We start from the raw sequence: 18,913 nt of genomic DNA, 5'->3' as shown, positions 1-18,913 counted from the left end.
CAGGCTTCGGCCTTGGCCCCTGGGTCTGAAGAGCCGACGCAGCCCAGATGCCACCGCGCGAAGTTCGGGTCTCAGCCGGCCTGACACTCCGCAGAGCCATGTCTAGAGCCATTTCCTCACGCAGCCCCAGTCGGTCCTCGGCGCAGCCTAGGTAGCCCAACTACTGGCGGAAGCAGTTTCACCACTGGTCTGAACTTCCGGGGCGGAACAGGAAGTTAGTTCCATGCCGCGTCTCTGGCCAATGGGGGAGGCGGAGGGGCGGGCCGAAGCAGTAGGTGGGGCTGTCTCGCGAGAGAGATCGCGGGCGCTGGGCTTACGGCGGGCGCTGAGCCGCCGGGACGGGCGAATGGAGGGCACGGGCGGCGAGCGGGCGCCGCTGTTGGGCGCAGGGCGGGCGGCGGCGTTCGAGGGTCGGCGTGCGGCGTGCGCGGCAGTGCTGCTGACGGAGCTGCTGGAGCGCGCCGCCTTCTATGGCGTGACGGCCAACTTGGTGCTGTTTCTCAACGGCAAGCCGTTCGACTGGGAGGGCGCGCAGGCGAGCCAGGCGCTGCTGCTCTTCATGGGCCTGTCGTACCTGGTGTCGCCCTTCGGCGGCTGGTTGGCCGACGCGCGGCTGGGCCGGGCGCGCACCATCCTGCTGAGCCTGGCGCTCTACCTGCTCGGCATGTTGGTCTTCCCGCTGCTGGCGGCGCCCGGCACTCGCGACGCGCTCTGCGGGCTCCCGCAACCCCCGCGCGCCCGCAACGCCTCGGCGCCCACGGACGAGCACGCCCGCTACTGCGCCCCCGCCGCCCTGACCTGCCTGGCGCTCGTGGGCCTGGGCGTGGGCACCGTCAAGGCCAACGTCACGCCCTTCGGCGCCGACCAGGTGAGCGCGGGGGGCGACGGGAGGCCCGAGCGTGGAGCTGGCGCGCGCGGGGCCGGGGATCCGCGCGGCTGCAGCTGCTGCGGGCGGGGGCGGGGGCGGGGGGCGCCGCTGGGCTCCTCTTTCGTAAGAAGGGCTCCCTATCCTAACGAGGAGCTTGCAGGGCAGGACCTCAGCAAGTGGTGCAGAAGCTCCGGGCTCCCGGAAGACAAGTCCTAGCAACGCTTGTGGCAATGATGTTGCAATGCAGGAATGTATTGAATCACCCCAGTTGTGCGTGTTGGGGTGGGGGGGTGAATGGAGAGGATGGCTGCTTTCTGCTGAGGGTCCAGTGGGATGCGGATCTGGAGGCTGGGGAGAGTTTTCTGGATAGGGCATTGCCAAATGCGAAGATCCTGCACGGCCACCATCAACACCACGCACCTCCAAGAGAAAAGGAAAAAAAAAACAACAAAGGCTTTTGCTGCTACGGTGGCAAACAAGTTGCAAACATGTTGCAATACACATATAAAGCCAAGACTTGCAGGGTGTATGAACAGATAGGCGGCTGTACGCAGGGGCGTCTCCTTTCTGGGAATACACCCTTTGACAGTGGATGGCTCTCTAAATCGGGGGCTCCCCTTAGGAGGGAGACCTAGGAGATAACAGAGGAGCATTCAGGCCTGAGCATCACCGAGTGCAAGGACCTTGGGGCCCGGGAGAAAAGACGAGTGGTGGGCCTGGGAGGTGGCGCAGGGGATAAAGCATTAGACTCTCAAGCATGAGGTCCTGAGTTCAATACCCAGCGGCATATGTACCACCGGAGAGATGTCTGGTTCTTTTTCTTTCTCTTCTTGTCTTTCTCATTAATAAATAAAATCTTTTAAAAAGGGGGGGGGGCACCAGTCTGAAGCACATTACGTTGTCACTAGACTTAAATCAATACAAATTGTACATCTTGAACTTAGGATTCTATGTCAATGCCAGTGGGAGTCGGGCGGTATCGCAGCGAGTTAAGTGCACGTGGCGCAAAGCGCAAGGACCAGCATAAGAATTCTATGTCAAATTTATCTCCCCCCCACCAAAAAAAAAAAAAAAAAGAAAAGAAAAAAGGAAAGAGAAGTGTCAGGTCATGTGAGACTTGAAGACTTTGAGGTCACTGGGTCCATGCACCCAGAGGGATAGAGAATGGGAAAGCTACTGGGGAGGGGGTGGGATATGGAGATTGGGCGGTGGGAATTGTGTGGAGTTGTACCCCTCCTACCTTATGGTTTTGTTAATTAATCCTTTCTTAAATAAAAAAAAAAAAAATAAAAGATTTTGAGGTCAGTGTTGAAGACAATAGGAAGCGTCTGTAAGTGTTTAGCCAGGAAGTAGCCCAAACTGATTTGTGTTTCTAGAATAGTGGACCTTTGCAGTGCAGGAGCCTGGCAGCTGTGGCCCTCTAGCCATATCTGGGCTGCTTCCTGTTTTTGGTAGGCACAAGTTAAAGAGCACACATAAACCTTAGGTTTTGATTTTCACTTATTATCTTTTCAGTTGAGATGAATCTGAAAACAGCACGTTAAAACTAAGAGATACTACTACAGATGCAACTCTTCAACTTTAGTGTGCCCTGTGGTCACTAGAAAGGCTCAGGTTTTTTTTTTTTAATGGTCAAGAAAAAAAATAGATTTGTGGTAAGAGAAAATTACGTGAAACTGAAAATCTGTCTGAAAGCCAATTTCTTGTAACACACTGTCCCACCCAGCATTAGTCACATCGAAGGCTGCTTTCACAATATAGTAGTAAGAGTGAGTATTCATGACAGATAATACAGCTCAGAACCAAAATACTTTCTCCCTGCTCTTTCACAGATGAGGTTGGCAAACGTCTAGCATAAAGGTTAGCTTATGTAGGAAAGAATCATCGTAAGATACACTGACCCTGGGGCGGAGGACACAGCATAGTGGTTCTGCAAAAGACCTTTCATGTCTGAGGCTCTGAGATCTCAGGTTCAATCCCCAGCACCACCGTTAGCCAGAGCTGAGCAGTGCTCATTTATTGAGTGGACCCAACCAGGTGTGGTTTGTCCAGAAAAGGGATTGTTTTCTGCTCTGAAGAAGCATGACGTTCTGATATGTGCAGCAGCATGGGTGAGCCTTGAGAATATCACACTCTTTCTGAGAAGCCAGTCAGAAAAGGGGACATGGCGATCGCATGGTGTGAAGTGTCCAGAACATTCAAAGCCATAGAAATGCGAAGACTAGCAGTTCCAGGAGTGGGGAGGACAAGAGTGGGAAGTGGCTGCTAAGGAACAGGGTGTCCTGTCAGAGTGACCAAAATGTGGAATTGGATAGTGGCAGTGGTTGCACAACTATGAATGACTGAAACCACAACACCGTACATTTCACAGGGGTGATTTTTCTTTTCTTTTTTTACTCTGCAGGTTTTATAGTGGGGTTGTCGGGTTGGAGGAGGGAGCAGTTATAACGTGAAAGTTATAAAAGGTTAGCTGAGGTTTGAACTCCCTGCCAGATAGTGACTGGCCCTTGAAAAGGGTTTTTGAGTTGGTCCTCAGACTGCTAGCTGATTGGTCAGGAGGTATGGCCCTGGGGCCTGAGGTCTAGGGTTGAGCCTTCTAGACTTTTTTTTTTTTTTTTTAACCTCCAGGGTTATTGCTGGGGCTCGGTGCCTGCACTATGAATCCACTGCTCCTGGAGGCCATTTTCTCCATTTTGTTGCCCTTGTTACTATTATTGTTGTCATTGCTGCTGTTGTTATTGTTGGATAGGACAGAGAGAGGAGGGAAAGACATAGAGGGGGAGAGAAAGACACATGTAGACCTGCTTCACCGCCCATGAAGCTATCCCCCTGCAGGTGGGAAGCTGGGGGCTCAAACCGGGATCCTTAAATGGGTCCTTGCATTTTGCGCCATGTGCGCTTAACCCACTGCACTACTGCCCTACCCCCTCGACTGTTTTTTAGAAGGGTTGTTTTCTCCATTCCTGACCCATCTCATTTGTAGGAAATCTAGTTGTAATTTTTTTTTATGGCTACATAAATTTTGTGTTTTTTAAAACAAAGCAAGTTTTGCTTTGAATGATAGTAAATTAGTAGGGACGTTTGAGTTTTTGATATGTTGAAAAATGGTATTTTAGGGGCCACGTGGTGGTGGTGCACGCCGTAAAGCACACATGCTACCATGTGCTAGGATCCAGGTTCAAGCCCCTGCAGGAGAAATGCTTCATTAGAAGCGAAACGGTGCTGAGGTCTCTTTCTCCATCTCCCTCTTCCTTCTCAATTTCTCTTTCTGTTTTTACCCAGTAAGATAATAAGATATATACATATATATAAAGATTTTATTTATTGACTCATGAGAAATGATGGGAGAGAGAGAAAGCCAGATATCACTCTGGTGCATGTGTTGTCGGGGATTGAACTTAGGACCTCATGCTTGAGAGTCCATTACCTTATCTACTGGGCCACCTCACGGACCACTGTAAATATATATATATTTTAAAAGCATTATTCTGTGTGTCATATGTTTGGGATAGGCAGGAGAGCTCACTTGGTGGATAGTGTATTTGCTTTGTCATGGGCACAATGCACCTCTGAGCCCAGCCTCTACTATACTGTGTGTGTGTGTGTTTCTGTTTCTATCTGAAGAAGTTAGCCTTGTGCATTGAAGCCCCAATGATGACCCCCCCAAAAAAAAAGTTTGTTTCCATAGTTTAACAGATTTTTTTTCCACCAGTCTCACACTTAGATGTGGAAGTCATGACACGTGATGAAATACACTGAGGACTCGTCTTCTACACAGTGAATGAGCGCACTGATTAAAATTGGAGCTGTGCTCTTTGTTATCACCCACGTATTTCTGTACCAGGCCATCTAGAACTCCTCCAGGCTTCCCTCTGCTGGAGGATACTCAGTCTGAAGTCTGTCTCCTTTATAATAACCTAGAAGCTGACACATGTAGCATCATTTTATTTTTGTTTTAATTTAGTGAAGAGAGACAGAAATTAAGAGGGGAGAGAGAGAGAGAGAGACAGACACTCTTGAAGCTTGCCCCCTGCAGATGGGGCTGGGGGGGGGTTGAACTCAGGTCCTTGACACATTGTACTCAGCTGGGTGTGCCACTGCCCAGCCAGGATATAATATTAATATATATATATGTATATATATATATATTTTAAATTTATTGGAATGATAGGAGGAGGAGAGAGAAAGAACCAGATATCACTCTGGTACATGTGCTGCCAGGGATTGAACTCAGGACCTCATGCTTGAAAGTCCAATGCTTTTATCAGTAGCACCACCTCTCGGACCACGCAGCCAGGATATTTTTGAAAAATACATATTTATTCAATTCGTTTTAAACAGAGAGAGAAACACACTGCTCAGTTCTGGCTGATAATGGTGCTGAGGTTTGAACCTGGAACCTTAGAATCTCAGGCATGAAAAGTCTTTTGCAGAACCATTATTCTGTCTTCCTAGCTTAGGGTAATTTTCTTAGGTGATACAAACCCATCCTTCTGTGATCCAGCGCTCGGGCTAAGTCCGCCCCTTCCCTTCATCCTTAGAATCATCCACATGACCAAGCATAAGTTCTGAAGCTTTACCAAATAAACTGTTTGCATCACTAACTTGAAATGATGTCACCCTGCCAGAAAAGATTTTTTTTTTTTTTTTGGCCTCCAGGGTTATCACTGGGCCTTGGTGCCTATACTATGAATCCACTGCTCCTGGAGGCTATTTTTCCCATTTTTGTTGCCCTTATTGTCATTATTATTATTGTCATTGCTGTTGTTGTTGGGTAGGAAAGAGAAATCGAGAGAGGAGAGGAGACAGGGTGAGAGATAGACACCCACAGACCTGCTTCACCACCTGTGAAGCGACTCCCTGCAGGTGGGGAGCTAGGGGCTCGAACCTGCATCCTTATGCTGGACCTGGGGCTTTGCGCCATGTGCGCTTAACCCACTACACTATTGCCCAACCCCCCTGTCCCGTCTTTCTTCCCTTCTTTCCTTTAGAATACTGCTCAGCTCTGGTTTATGGTGGTGCAGGGAGATTGAGCCTGGGGCTTTGGTGCCTCAGGCATGAAAGTGTTTGCATAACTTTTATATTATCTCCCCAGCTTAACAGGACAGTCCTTGCTGCTGCTTTTTTTTTTTTTTTTTTTTGGAGGGGGGAGTGTGTGGGGGTCATCATGCAGTGGCCTTGTCCTGCTGGCATCTACCGCTGAGGATACCCGTCAGACACCTTGCTGCTGTCTCTGTCCTGCACCCATGTCAAGTGAGGGTCAGCAGGGGATAAGCTGGGTGCTTGCAGGTACTGGGAGTGGGAGACCCCTAGGCGAGAAGCATGCCTAGGAGGGCAGTGGGCTGACAAAGATGATGTCCTTGGTACCTCCCTCAGCTCCCCTGCTTCTTTGTTGCCTCTCCCTCTAAGCTCCTTTGCCACATCTGGCTCTCACCAACCACTACTGTGGTCATAGTCTACCCTCTAGTTGTCTCTCTTTTTCTCTCCATCATGCTTTTAAATGAACAATAATTATTCTGACAAGTGTAAAGAATTCCATTACTCCCATGAATTATATGGGACAAGTTATTTTTAGTCTTTCTCCTAAGTTTGATGCATACTATTTTAAAAACTTAACCAACTGTCTCCTTGCCTTCAACTGACTGATTACTGTTTGGTGACTGCAAGTTGAATTCTTTTACACCTACTTTGCTGCACAATGAACTTTCCATGTTGATCACATTCATTTCAATTACCTATCTCTAGATTTAAAAGCTACCTGGAGTTGACTGCCAGATTTGTACAGGGTGACGCGTGCACTGTTGTGGATAGAGAAAGCAAAGCCTTTATGTATTTAAGATGCCATTTATTCTTCTCAACCAGTCTGGGCTTTGTCCCCTACACAGAACCTCCAGAAACCCGGGTAATTTGAGAGATGAATGGGGTCAGGCTGTACAGTGTTGAGATGGACTCCCTCCCCCCTTGGCTTTTGAAAGAAGATATATAGCTAAGGATTTCAAGGATGATAAATCTTAATGTAAGTTATGTCCACCCCTCATTATCGCCCATGCTTCACCTTTCTCAAAAGTCATGCTCTCTCTCCCCTCCCTCCTTCTGTCTCTTTTTTAAACATTTTTTTCTTTATTAATTTTTTTTTTTTTTACCAGAGCACTGCTCAAATCTGGTTTATGGTGGTGCCAGGGATTGAACCTGGGACTTTTGAGCCTTAGGCCTGAGAATCTCTTTGCATAGCCATTATACTGTCTGCCTCCACCCCAGTGCTATCTGCCCCCCGCTGTAGCATGCCCCCCCCCATGCTTTTTCTTCTTTTTGTCTCTTAATTTACTAGATAGAGACAGAGAGAAGTTGAGAGGGGAGGGAGAGATAAAGAGAAAGAAGAAAGACACCAGTAGCCTTGCTTCACCACTTGTGAAGTTTTCCCCTTGCAGGTGAGGACCAGGGCCTTGAACCCAGGTCGTTGTGCATTGTAACATGTGTGACCAACTAGGTTTGCCACCGCCTGCTCCCCTCCCCCCAGTGCTCTTTCTTTATGGGTGGGGTTGAGTATTTGAAATAGTGGCCCGAAAGAAGAGCTTATTTTACAGATAAAGAAAGCAGATGACACTTTTTTCACTAGAGGAGAAAAAAAAGTTCACTCTTGCACATTCTGAAAAAAATTTCCAAATCAGCCAGCTGTCGAGTACACTGTATAGGACTGTTTGCCATCCCCCCCCCCAAGGCATGAAAATCTCTTTGCATAACCATTATGTTATCCGCCTCCACCCAAATGCACATCTCTGAGTGTGCCAAGTCGCCTCTTTGGTCCATGGCTTGAGTATCTTGGTTCCCCTGGGAGAGCAGTGCAGGTGCTGATGAAATGGGGCTGATGCTGGATGGTGGCTGCGGCTTGTCAGCTGGGGGCACATGCACATGGGTCTGCTGTAGAAAGAATTACTGGCGTGGTGTTATGTGGGGTCTTAGGTATAGGTTTAGCTTACGAACTAATTTCGGTGCCTTGTATTTGGAAGTTTAAACAAGTTGCCAAATTTGTACAGAGTGACGTGCCACTTTTGTGATAGAGAAAACCTTACTGTATCTCCATGGATACATAAGAGTCTGTCTGCTCTGATTTAGACTCTGTGTTTACTGACCCCTGCTCTTCCCGACTTGTCAAAAGAATTCTTTTATACTTTCAGGTTTTTGTTTTTTTTTCCTTGTGGCTATTTCTCTTACAGTTTTTTTTCCCTTCTCTGATCTGTCCCCAGGAGAGCATGAAATTTGAGTTCAGTTCAGCAACTTTTAAATGCATTGTATCCCCATGGAGAGCTGTCTAAGAATATATGAAATTCTCAGCACTAGTGCCTTAATTCAGCAGTGATGCCAATTTCTAGTCAAGGACTTCTGTTCATTGCTTCATGTAGTTTATTTAAAGCTCAGGTGTTCAGTTTGTCAAAGTGGTTATGATCTAGTACTTCAGACACAGTAACCATGCTTAATCATTTTGGATTAAGGGTTTTTTTTTTTTTCTTGCCTCCACGGTTATTGCTAGGGCTCGGTACCTGCACTATGAATCCACTGCTCCTGGAAACCATTTTATTGTTGTTGTTGCCCTTGTTGTTTATCATTGTTGTTATTATTGTTGTTGTTGGATAGATAAAAGAGAAATCGAGAGAGGACAGGAATACAGAGGGGAGAGAAAGATAGACATCTGCAAACCTGCTTCACTGCTTGTGAGGCGACACCCCTGCAGGTGGGGAGCTGGGAGTTCGAACCGGGACCCTTGTACCGGTCCTTGCGCTTTGCGCCATGTGCATTTAACCCACTGTGCCACTCACTGCCCGGCCCCCTGGATTAAGGTTTTTATAGTCTTTCTTTCCTTTTTTATACCTGTAAATTAATCTTATGAAATAAGTGTCAAGCTACTGTGTCATGTAGATGCTTCTTTGTATATATATTGGGATTTGGTTTGGTTCCCCATCGGAAACTTTGTTGATTCTTTGGTAGAGAAGATTACACTGAAGATCAGAAATGAGATCTGTGACTGAAACAGGTGTCTAACCTTTCATCAGCTGTAACTTTGTAAAACAGATTTTATTTATTTATTTATTTTTAATTTTTTATATTTATTTATTTTCCCTTTTGTTGCCCTTGCTGTTTTTCATTGTTGGAGTTATTGTTGTTGTTATTGATGTTGTCGTTGTTGGATAGGACAGAGAGAAATGGAGAGAGATGGGGAAGACAGAGAGGGGGAGAGAAAGACAGACACCTGCAGACCTGCTTCACCACCTGTGAAGTGACTCCCCTGCAGGTAGAGAGCCGGGGGCTCGAACCGGGATCCTCACGCCGGTCCTTGTGCTTTGCGCCACCTGCGTTGAACCCGCTGCACTACCGCCGGACTCCTGATTTTATTTATTAATGAGAAAGAACAGAAAGGGAATAAATAAATAAATATTAAAAAAAGAAAGAAAGAAAGAGAGGAGGAGAGAAAGAACCAGACATTATCACATTATCACTCTGGTACATGTGCTGCAGTGGATTAAACTCAGGACCTCATGCTTGAGAGTCCAGTGCCTTATCCATTTGCCACCTGATGGACTACCATAGGCTGTAACTTAATGGTACAATAGAACTTTTTTTTTTTCTTTCCCTTCCTCCCTCCCTCCCTCCCTTCCTTTCTTCCTTTTCTTTTCTTTAAGATTTTATTTATTTATGAGAAAGATAGGAGAGAGAAAGAATCAGACATCACTCTGGCACATGTGCTTCTGGTGATCGAACTCGAGACCTCATGATTGAGAGTCCAAAGCTTTACCACTGCGCCACCTCCCAGACCACACCTTCCTTCTTTTCTTTCTTATTAGCTAGAGACCAAGAAATTAAGTGGTCCAAGGAGGTGGTGCAATGGATAAAGCACTGGACTCTCAAGCATGAGATCCAGAGTTCAGTCCCTGATAGCACTTGTACCATGTACCAGAGTGATAGTTGGTTCTTTCTCTCTCTCTTTTCTTATCTTTTTCACTAATAACAAACAAAATCTTAGAGAAAAAAAAAAAGAAATTGAGAGGAGAGGGGGAGTTAGGCAGAGACAGAGAGACACCTGCAGTCCTGCTTCACTACTAGTGGAGCTTTCCCCCTGTAGATGGGGACCAGAAGCTTGAACCAGGGTCCTTGCACACTGTAATGTATGCACTTAACCAGCTGCATCACTGCCTGGCTCCACAACAGAACAACTCCTCTTCTTATTTAAAGAATTTATTTATTCACAACGAAGATAGGAGAAGAGAGAAAAAGAACCAGACATCACTCTGATATGCTGCAGGGGATTGAACTTGGGACCTCATGGTTGAGAATCCAATGCCTTGTCCACCATGCCACCTCCCAGGCCATCACAGTAGAACTTGTTAGCACTACTACACAGTCTTTTTTTTTTTCTTTTAACTTTTTTTATCTTTATTTATTTATTGGATAGAGATAGCCAGAAATTGAGAGGAAGGGGGGAGATAGGAGAGAGAGAGACACACACACAGAGGCACCTACAGCACTACTTCACCACTTGTGAAGCTTTCCCCCTGCAGGTGGGGACTAGGGGCTTGAACCCAGGTCCTTGCACATTGTAACATATGCACTCAACAAGGTGTGCTACCACCCAGCCCCATAGTAAACAATCTTTGTGTAAAACCCAACACCAGTCTTATTAAATCTGTTGAGAGAGAGACAGGCTGGGAGTATGGATCAAGCTGTCAACGCCCATGTTGATCGAAGAAGCAGTTACAGAAGCCAGACCTTCCACCTTCTGCATTCCACAATGACCTTGGGTCCATACTCCCAGAGGGATAAAGAATAGGAAAACTATAAGGGGAGGGGATGGGATACGGAGTTCTGGTGGGAATTGTGTCGAATTATACCCCTCTTATCCTATGGCTTTATCAGTGTTTCCTTTTTATAAATAAAATAAAAAGTAAATTAAAAAAATAAAATTAAAAAAAAAACTCATGAAATGAAACTTGCAAGAATTGACTTGATCAAAAAGTGTCTTGTGGTAGCACAAACATGACAGTTTTACCTCTGTATTTGTTTTTGTTGTCAGAGTCATTTTTAAATCTTTCATGAAACTGTTCTCTTATCAAAATTTCTTCTGATTCCATTGATAGCTTTCCTAATCTAAAATAGCATGTGGTTTTTATCTTGAGTCTGTTAACTTCCTCTGCTCCAGACTTAACATGATAGAGGCTGATATTCTAGGGTTTTAAACCTTGCTTCTGGAAATGTATTAAAAATGCAGATTAAAAATATATATGTGTGTGTATATACACACATAGGTATACACATACACACACACACACACACACACACACACACACACATACAGATTTGTGGGCTTCATTCACAGATGATACCTGACCAGTCTCTCAAGGATTTTTTGTTGTTAAGCATAAATAAGGGGACATGACTCAGAATCTGTAGTAATTACGATTATGGGGGCAGAAGAGATGGCATAATGGGTTATGCAAACAGACTGTAATGCCTGAGGCTCTGAGGTCCCAGCTTCAGTCCTCTGATCATCATAAACCAGAGCTGAGCAGTGCTCTGGGGGTAGGAAAAGAAATACACATACACATAAATATAGATGGGTTGTGGGATACTTTGAGTGAAGTCCTCATCAGAGTGTGTCAACGGATCCCACAGGGATTGTGCTGTGTTTCTGAGAAACCGTGAAACAGTAATTGTGACCACTGCATTATGGATGCTGTAGCCCTTGAAGCTGACCACGAGTTTTTTTTTTTTTTTTTTTTTTAATTTAAGAAAGGATTAATGAACAAAACCATAAGGTAGGAGGGGTACAACTCCACACAATTCCCACCACCCAATCTCCATAACCCACCCCCTCCCATGATAGCTTTTCCATTCTCTAGCCCTCTGGGAGCATGGACCCAGGGTCATGGAGGGTTGCAGAAGGTAGAAGGTCTGGCTTCTGTAATTGCTTCCCTGCTGAACATGGGCGTTGACTGGTCGGTCCATACTCCCAGTCTGCCTCTCTCTTTCCCTAGTAGGTTGTGTCTCTGGGGAAGCTGAGCTCCAGGACACATTGGTGGGGTCTTCAATCCAGGGAAGCCTGGCCAGCATCCTGGTGGCATCTGGAACCTGGTGATTGAAAAGAGAGTTAACATACGAGGCCAAACAAATTGTTGAGCAGTCGTGGGCCCAAAGCTTGGAATAGTGGAGAGGAAGTGTTAGGGAGGTACTCACTGCAAACTCTAGTGTACTTCTGCTTTCAGGTATATATTTTGCAGTAGTTTATGGATACGTGTGAACATAAGCTCTCTCTCACAGAAAATGGTGTATATCTAGGTTATGGGACTTTGTTAGAAAGTGAACCACCTGAGATGAAATTAGAGTGTACTATAAAAGGAAAGGTCTCACCCGAGTAATGAAGCTGAAGGGTTGTCATTCCACTCGTGAAGTCTCTGGACACAGTCTGAGGTGAAGCATGTTGAGGTGGCAATTGTTGCGTTGGTTAGGTTGTGATCGGCGGATGCAATATTTATTTGGTATGGATTGGGAGAGGCATACGGGAAAGTGGGCCCTATCCAAGGGTTCCAGGACTGGGGGAAGTAGGGGCTCTATAGTGGAGATGTGAGGTTCCTGCTGTCTTAGGGTTCAAAAAGACAATCGATAGTTAATGTTATCATCACATTATTTGGTAATTGGGTTAACTTTGAAAAGTCCTTTTGTTATGGTTTGCTGTCCAGTATCTTGTATATAGCTGTGCTATTGGATGCTTGACCACGAGTTTTTAAACATCTTTTTCCCCCTCCAATCTTTCAGGTTAAAGATCGAGGTCCAGAAGCCACAAGAAGATTTTTTAACTGGTTTTACTGGAGCATTAATCTGGGAGCCATCATTTCGCTCGGAGGCATTGCCTACATCCAGCAGAACGTGAGCTTTCTGACTGGCTACATCATCCCCACCGTCTGCGTCGGCGTGGCCTTCCTGGTCTTCCTCTGTGGCCAGAAGTTTTTCATCACCAAGCCTCCGGATGGCAGTGCTTTCACTGACATGTTCAAGATACTGGCTTATTTCTGCTGTGCTCAGAATCGAGTGGGAGGGCGCAGGCAGAGCGGGTGAGTGCTCAGGCTATTTGATAGAACTTATTGATCCTCATAATGAGGACACTGAGCTTTGCCTTTTTTTCCCCCTTGCTTACTGTGTGTGGGACTCACTGGGCTGAGCAGTTTGAGAATCTCATCCACTTTAGTCCTACATCGCTGGAGGAGGAGGTAGTGCAGAAGGACCAGTGGAGGTTTTGCTTTTAATGTTTGCACCCTCCACTCCCAGCATCCTCTCACTGAGCTCTGACCACTTAGTTAGACAAAGATGATATGGTTGGAAATGTGCAGAGTCCACAGAGAAGCCAGGGCACAAAATCTGAGCACTTCATTGTTTTCAAATGCTCTGAAATTCATTTCTGTGAAAAACTAGTTAGCTTATTTTGTTGGTGCCTTTCTGTGCTGCTTAAGTAGGAGCATCTCCCCTCGGGTGAGCAGTTGAGAGAGTCACCACTGGCCCTTTTGGTTCCTTCAGCCATTCTACCAGAAGGTCAGACTCAAATTATGAAAAGCAGAGAGGGTAACTACCTCATCCCATTTGCATGGGATTTCCCCAGGTAGAGCACTGTGATTCCCAGCACAGGGGTTTAAAGCTGAAAGCCCCACAAGCTGGGGAGTCCTACAGTTCCAGGCTGACTGTGAGGTACAGTTGGTCACTGTACCTCTGATTAATAAAGAAATGTCCCAAAGAAACCCCAAAAAAGTTCCATGTTATTATATACTACAGTGTCATTTACAAGTAAAATTCAGACCTTTAAGCTGAACAGTTCTGGGAACTAAGACAAAGTTCTTTATCATCACCTAACCACAAGACAGTCAGGATATGTAGTACTTTCATCACTTAATAAAAGCCCATGGCTATACTATTGGGTCCCTCAAGGTAGGCATCTCTGGCCAGAGACTGACTGCTCAGCCATGTGGAGCTTCCTGCCCCCAGGGCGGTGCCCTTATTGTAGCATAGTTCTCACTGCTATTCTTCTTCAGGCCAACTCCCATGTCTCCCTCCTCGTGGCTTGTCTGCATGTGTCTTATTTATGTCCTAGGAGCCATAACAAATGTGATATTTCTTCCACACGGTAGACTTGAAGCTCTTGTGGCCCAGCTTCTTTGCGCCAACTAGACGTCTGGTTCCTCCAGCTGTCCCTGTGGAATACTGACGGATCTCCTGACCGTCCTGGCTGACCGCCTGGCATTCTGATGGGTCAGTGTGGCATTCACACTCATGCTTCAAAACCATAAATGCTGGGGCATTTCATAGTAATAAAAAGAAAGTAAAACAGCACCACCTCTGCAGCCAGCACCTTTGCTGGGGTCTCACATTATTGAGGCAAAAGCAGGCGCCACATTCTAGATAACTATTCTACAGATGCGGTACCTAGGTAGTCGGCCTCTAGGTAGTTGGCCCCTATGTATGCGGTCCCTGTGTAGTTGGTATCTGGGGGGGCATTTATGGAAGAGAATGCCTCTGCTGCTCAGGCAGTTTGGGGGGTTTCAGTGCACAAATGTTGCTGGGTGAAAAGGAATTGGATGTTGAACTTATACTTGAGAATCTGATTGAAGTCTTTGTTGGTGTACTTGAGAAGAAAAGATAAGCTTGCAGAAAGTTTGGTGGTCTAGAGTGTTCTCAAACTCCTTCCCTGTTGCATGAGACTCGTGCTACTGCCCTTGCCAGGCCCACTTTCCCCTTTTGTATAGTGAAGAAGCCCTCATCACTCAGAATTCTGAGGCCGGAGCACAGCTTTCAGAAGCCCTGACCCAACAGAGTGAGCCTACTTGCTGAGAATGCTTTTAAAGAAGGCTGGCTTCAGAGCACATCCACTCCAGGACACTCTGACCCAGTCCCAGTTGCGTTCTGATCTAGGTTTAAAGAAGTTATTTGGGAGTCAGGCTGTAGCGCAGTGGGTTAAGCGCACGTGGCACAAAGTGCAAGGACTGGTCAAGGATCCCGGTTCTAGCCCCCGGCTCCCCACATGCAGGGGAGTCCCTTCACAGGCGGTGAAGCAGGTCTGCAGGTGTCTGTCTTTCTCTCCCCCTCTCTGTCTTCCCTTCTTTTCTCCATTTTCTCTCTGTCCTATCCAACAATGACAACAACAATACTAACTACAACAATAAAACAACAAGGGCAACAAAAGGGAATAAATAAAATAAATATTAAAAAAAAGTTATTTAAGTGGTTTGGGAAGTGGTGCAGTGGATAAAGCATTGGATTCTTAGGCATGAGGTCCCCAGTTTAATGCCTGGCAGCACTTTTGCCAGAGTGATGTTCTCTGTTCCTATCTTCTTCATGAATAAACAAATAAAATCTTTTTTAAAAAGTTATTTAATGTCAGGCTTGAGAGAGAACATGTTGATCATGCAAATGATTTTCATACCTGAGGCTCTTGAGTTCCCAGATTCAATCCCTAGCACCACCATAAGCCAGAGCTGAGCAGTGCTCTGGCAACATAAAATAAAAATAAAACGGAGTCAGTCGGTGGTGCAGCGGGTTAAGCGCATGGACCAGAGTAAGGGTCCCGGTTCGAGACCCCAGCTCCCTACCTGCAGGGGAGTCGCTTCACAAGCGGTGAAGCAGGTCTGCAGGTGTCTGTCTTTCTCTCCTCCTCTCTGTCTTCCCCTCCTGTTTCCATTTCTCTCTGTCCTATCCAACAACAACATCAATAACCACAACAATGTTAAACAACAAGGGCAACAAAAGGGAAAAAAATTAAAATAAAATAAAAAACAGTTTTTTAAAAAAGTTATTTAATGCTAATTTTAAATGAGAAATTGTCCAGTGTCTGTATAGTTCACCAGAACAGAGCAGGAATAGCTCCAAATATTTCTTAAGGTCCCATGTTTCTTCTGAGTTGAGAATCTGAGAGCTAGTGGGCCCTCTTGCTGGGTGGGAGCTTGCATATATGGTGTGAATTGCCTCCACAGACAGCTCCCCAGAGCACAGGATTCACGAAGCTGGAGCACAGCCGCTGGGGGCTCTTGTGTCTATTCCATTGTCATTTGTGACATGTTGACTCTGTGCTGGACTTTGTATGTGGCAAAATAATATACTAACCATATGTATGAACAACACAACTTTTAAATGCTTGTTGACTTAACGTTTTTTTTTTTAATTGTAATGATGTAAAGTAGAATAGACTAGTAACCTGTGTGAATGAGTCTGTTTGAAAACAGTTATAAATGTTTTTAGAGGACCCCATAAGTATGATGTAGTAAGTCACTAATGATTTTTGGATTAAGGAGTAATGACATTAAATTTGCTTTTAGGATAAAAAAAATTAGAGAAGCTGGAAATGCTTTCAGATGACTTGTAATTTAGAGTTTCGTGTTTTTTTTTTTTTTTTCTCATGACTACTATTTTCTACAAGATTAAGCTACATAAGAACAGGAACTGTATGTTTTTAAATTTATTCCCGAATCCCCAGCACCTGTTTGGAATGGCAATGGGCATGTAAGAGGTGGTTAGTGAAATGTCAGAGTTAGGATTGGGAATATGGTTCAGTGGCAGAGCACAGGACTTGTATCCGTCAGATGTGCCGCAGCTGACCTCTCTTAAAAGTCAGCATTACGGGAGTCAGGCGTTAGTGCAAAGTGTAAGGACCGGCAGAAGGATCCCAGTTCAAGCCCCCGGCTCCCCATCTGCAGGGGAGTCGCTTCACAGGTGGTGAAGCAGGTCTGTAGGTGTCTGTCTGTCTCTCCCCCTCTCTGTCTTCCCCATCTCCCTCCATTTCTCACTGTCCTATCCAACAACGACGACATTAATAATAACTACAACAGTAAAACAATAAGAAACAATAAGAAACAATAAAAAGTCAACATTACAAGACAAAAATAATTTGTAATAATGACTTAGTTAAGCTTATTAACTAGAAATCAAAGCATTGCTATTTATAGTCATGTCCCAGACCTGTATCCATTCGTAGTGGTAATTCTGATATTTCTGACATTAGAGGACATTATGCAATTTAAACCTTTTTTTTCCTGTTTATTGTTACTGTTGTCATTACTGTCATCATCATATAAGTAATGAAACACACCAGAGTAAGTGAACTGATGAATTTGCTGAGAAAGGCAAGTGTTTGCTGTGACTTACACACCAGTGTCTGTCTGGTAGTGACACGAACAGGGAACTGAGGACAGGGTTGTCCTGTCATGGCCACTTGTCAGGTTTTCTGGCCCTAAAACCAGGAATGCACAGATCCAATTCCCAGTCTTCAGCTCTCAAGCCTCAGCCTTGGCTTCCACCTTTCCAGGGTGGGATGGTGCAGGGAAGGTAGCAAGAACATTCTGCTCTCTCCCGGATGTGGTCAAGGTTATGATGGGCACACTGAGAGACAAGCATGACCTGTTCCCGCGTGATGACCTCACATGCCGTGATCATCAAGACCCACAAGTGCTGTCCCTCCTGGAGACTCTTCTTTAATTAAGGAGATGATAGCTCTCTCTACTCAAACATAACCTTCCTCATAGTTATACCCATGACTACATTCTAAATCAAGCAGCACCGTCTTATTTAACAATATCAGCATTGGCTGTCAAGTCTTGACATTTGATAAATTGCCTGATTAAAAATCTGTGCACCCTAGTGCCATTTTTTTTTCCCTCGAATGACTGTTGTGGTGATGTAGCTGATGTGACCGAGGCCAGCTGCAGGTGGGGCTGCAGGCTTCCCACCACCCAAGTGCAGGGACTGTTGACCGACATGGCCAGAGCTGGAACTGAGATCAGCTGCCTCCTAGCCTCCTTAATACAAGAGCAGCTGCCATTGCACTTTGCCTAGCAAGGCTTTTGTCCTTTTTTGGCAGCATTTCAGAATAACATTTGGTGTGTCCAGTTAGTGAAAGAATGAAATTAAAGCAAATTCAATACAGCAAGTTAGTCTCCTACCTCCACACTTAATTTGTTAGCAAGTAATTGACTTCTAGGGGTGGAAGAAAACTAATTCTTCCTTTTCTTTCCCAAAGTGAAGGCATTGGAGGCTTTCAGCAGTCTTCTAAGCAAAGTCTATTTGATTCCTGTTCGATTTCTCACGGAGGGCCATTCACAGAAGAGAAGGTGGAGCATGTGAGAGCCCTGATCAAGATCATCCCTGTTTTCTTGGCTTTGATCCCTTACTGGACAGTGTATTTCCAAGTGAGTGGTGACAAACCAGTTCCATCTCCTTTATCTCCCTGTGAAATGTCACACCGGGGGCTCCTTGTAACCCTCACTGAAGAATAAAGGGCCCCCTACTTTCTTTTCCATGGGTCTTTTGGATCTTAGAATTGTATCTTTAATTATGGACACACACACACACACACACACACACACACACACACACACACACACACACACACACACACACCCGTTGCCTGGCTTAAATGTTTTAAACCCACGTCTTGTCCACTCCAATAAGGATGGGTATACTTCTGGTTTTTCCAGGCCCTTCCTTTTAATTTGATTTCTTACCCAGATAACTGTTAACTGCTTTTCAAAGTTGATCCCTGGATGACTTTAATGATGATCAAATAATTTTGTCTGTTTTCCCATCTGTCTTATCACAGCCTAGTTTGGGGCAGGGGGACATGCTGGAAGAATTTGAAAGGCAAAGCTGTTCACCATAACGATACTGCTTTTTACACCCAGATGCAGACAACGTATGTTTTACAGAGTCTTCATTTGAAGATTCCAGAAATATCCAGTATTACAACCACTCCTCATACGGTGAGCACACTGAAATGATCTGAAAGTTGTCACACAAATGACAAATGGATTCCTTCTGCCAACCACAGATGATTTACAATTATTAGCAGTGAATATGAACTGAAGATTTTTATTTGAATAAGCTTTTTACTTGATACTATAGTGATTCTTTTTTTCACTCACTGCATAATCTGATAAGTGTCAATTAAATATCTATTTCACCCAATTTTCCAGCACAGAATGAAGTAACACAAATACAGATCCATGTAGAAATAATTGTTTCTTT

The 18,913-nt window shown here is 45.3% G+C and overlaps 1 protein-coding gene across 1 annotated transcript in view; it reads left to right on the top strand.

Annotated features, from left to right (window-relative positions):
• Nucleotides 1-213: 213 nt before the first annotated feature.
• The window catches only part of SLC15A4 (solute carrier family 15 member 4), a 32,638-nt gene continuing 13,938 nt past the window's right edge, over nt 214-18,913 (top strand). The window contains exons 1-4 of the mRNA XM_060192665.1: nt 214-868; nt 12,671-12,966; nt 17,910-18,078; nt 18,571-18,648. Coding sequence (XP_060048648.1) covers nt 224-868; nt 12,671-12,966; nt 17,910-18,078; nt 18,571-18,648 — 1,188 coding nt within the window. The 5' untranslated portion in view covers nt 214-223. The remainder of the gene's footprint in view (nt 869-12,670; nt 12,967-17,909; nt 18,079-18,570; nt 18,649-18,913) is intronic.

Source organism: Erinaceus europaeus, chromosome 6, assembly GCF_950295315.1.
Source record: "Erinaceus europaeus chromosome 6, mEriEur2.1, whole genome shotgun sequence".
Classification (NCBI taxonomy): Eukaryota; Metazoa; Chordata; class Mammalia; order Eulipotyphla; family Erinaceidae; genus Erinaceus; species Erinaceus europaeus.
The sequence above is the reverse complement of the archived record's forward strand: the minus strand, read 5'-3'. Positions and strand labels throughout refer to the sequence as shown.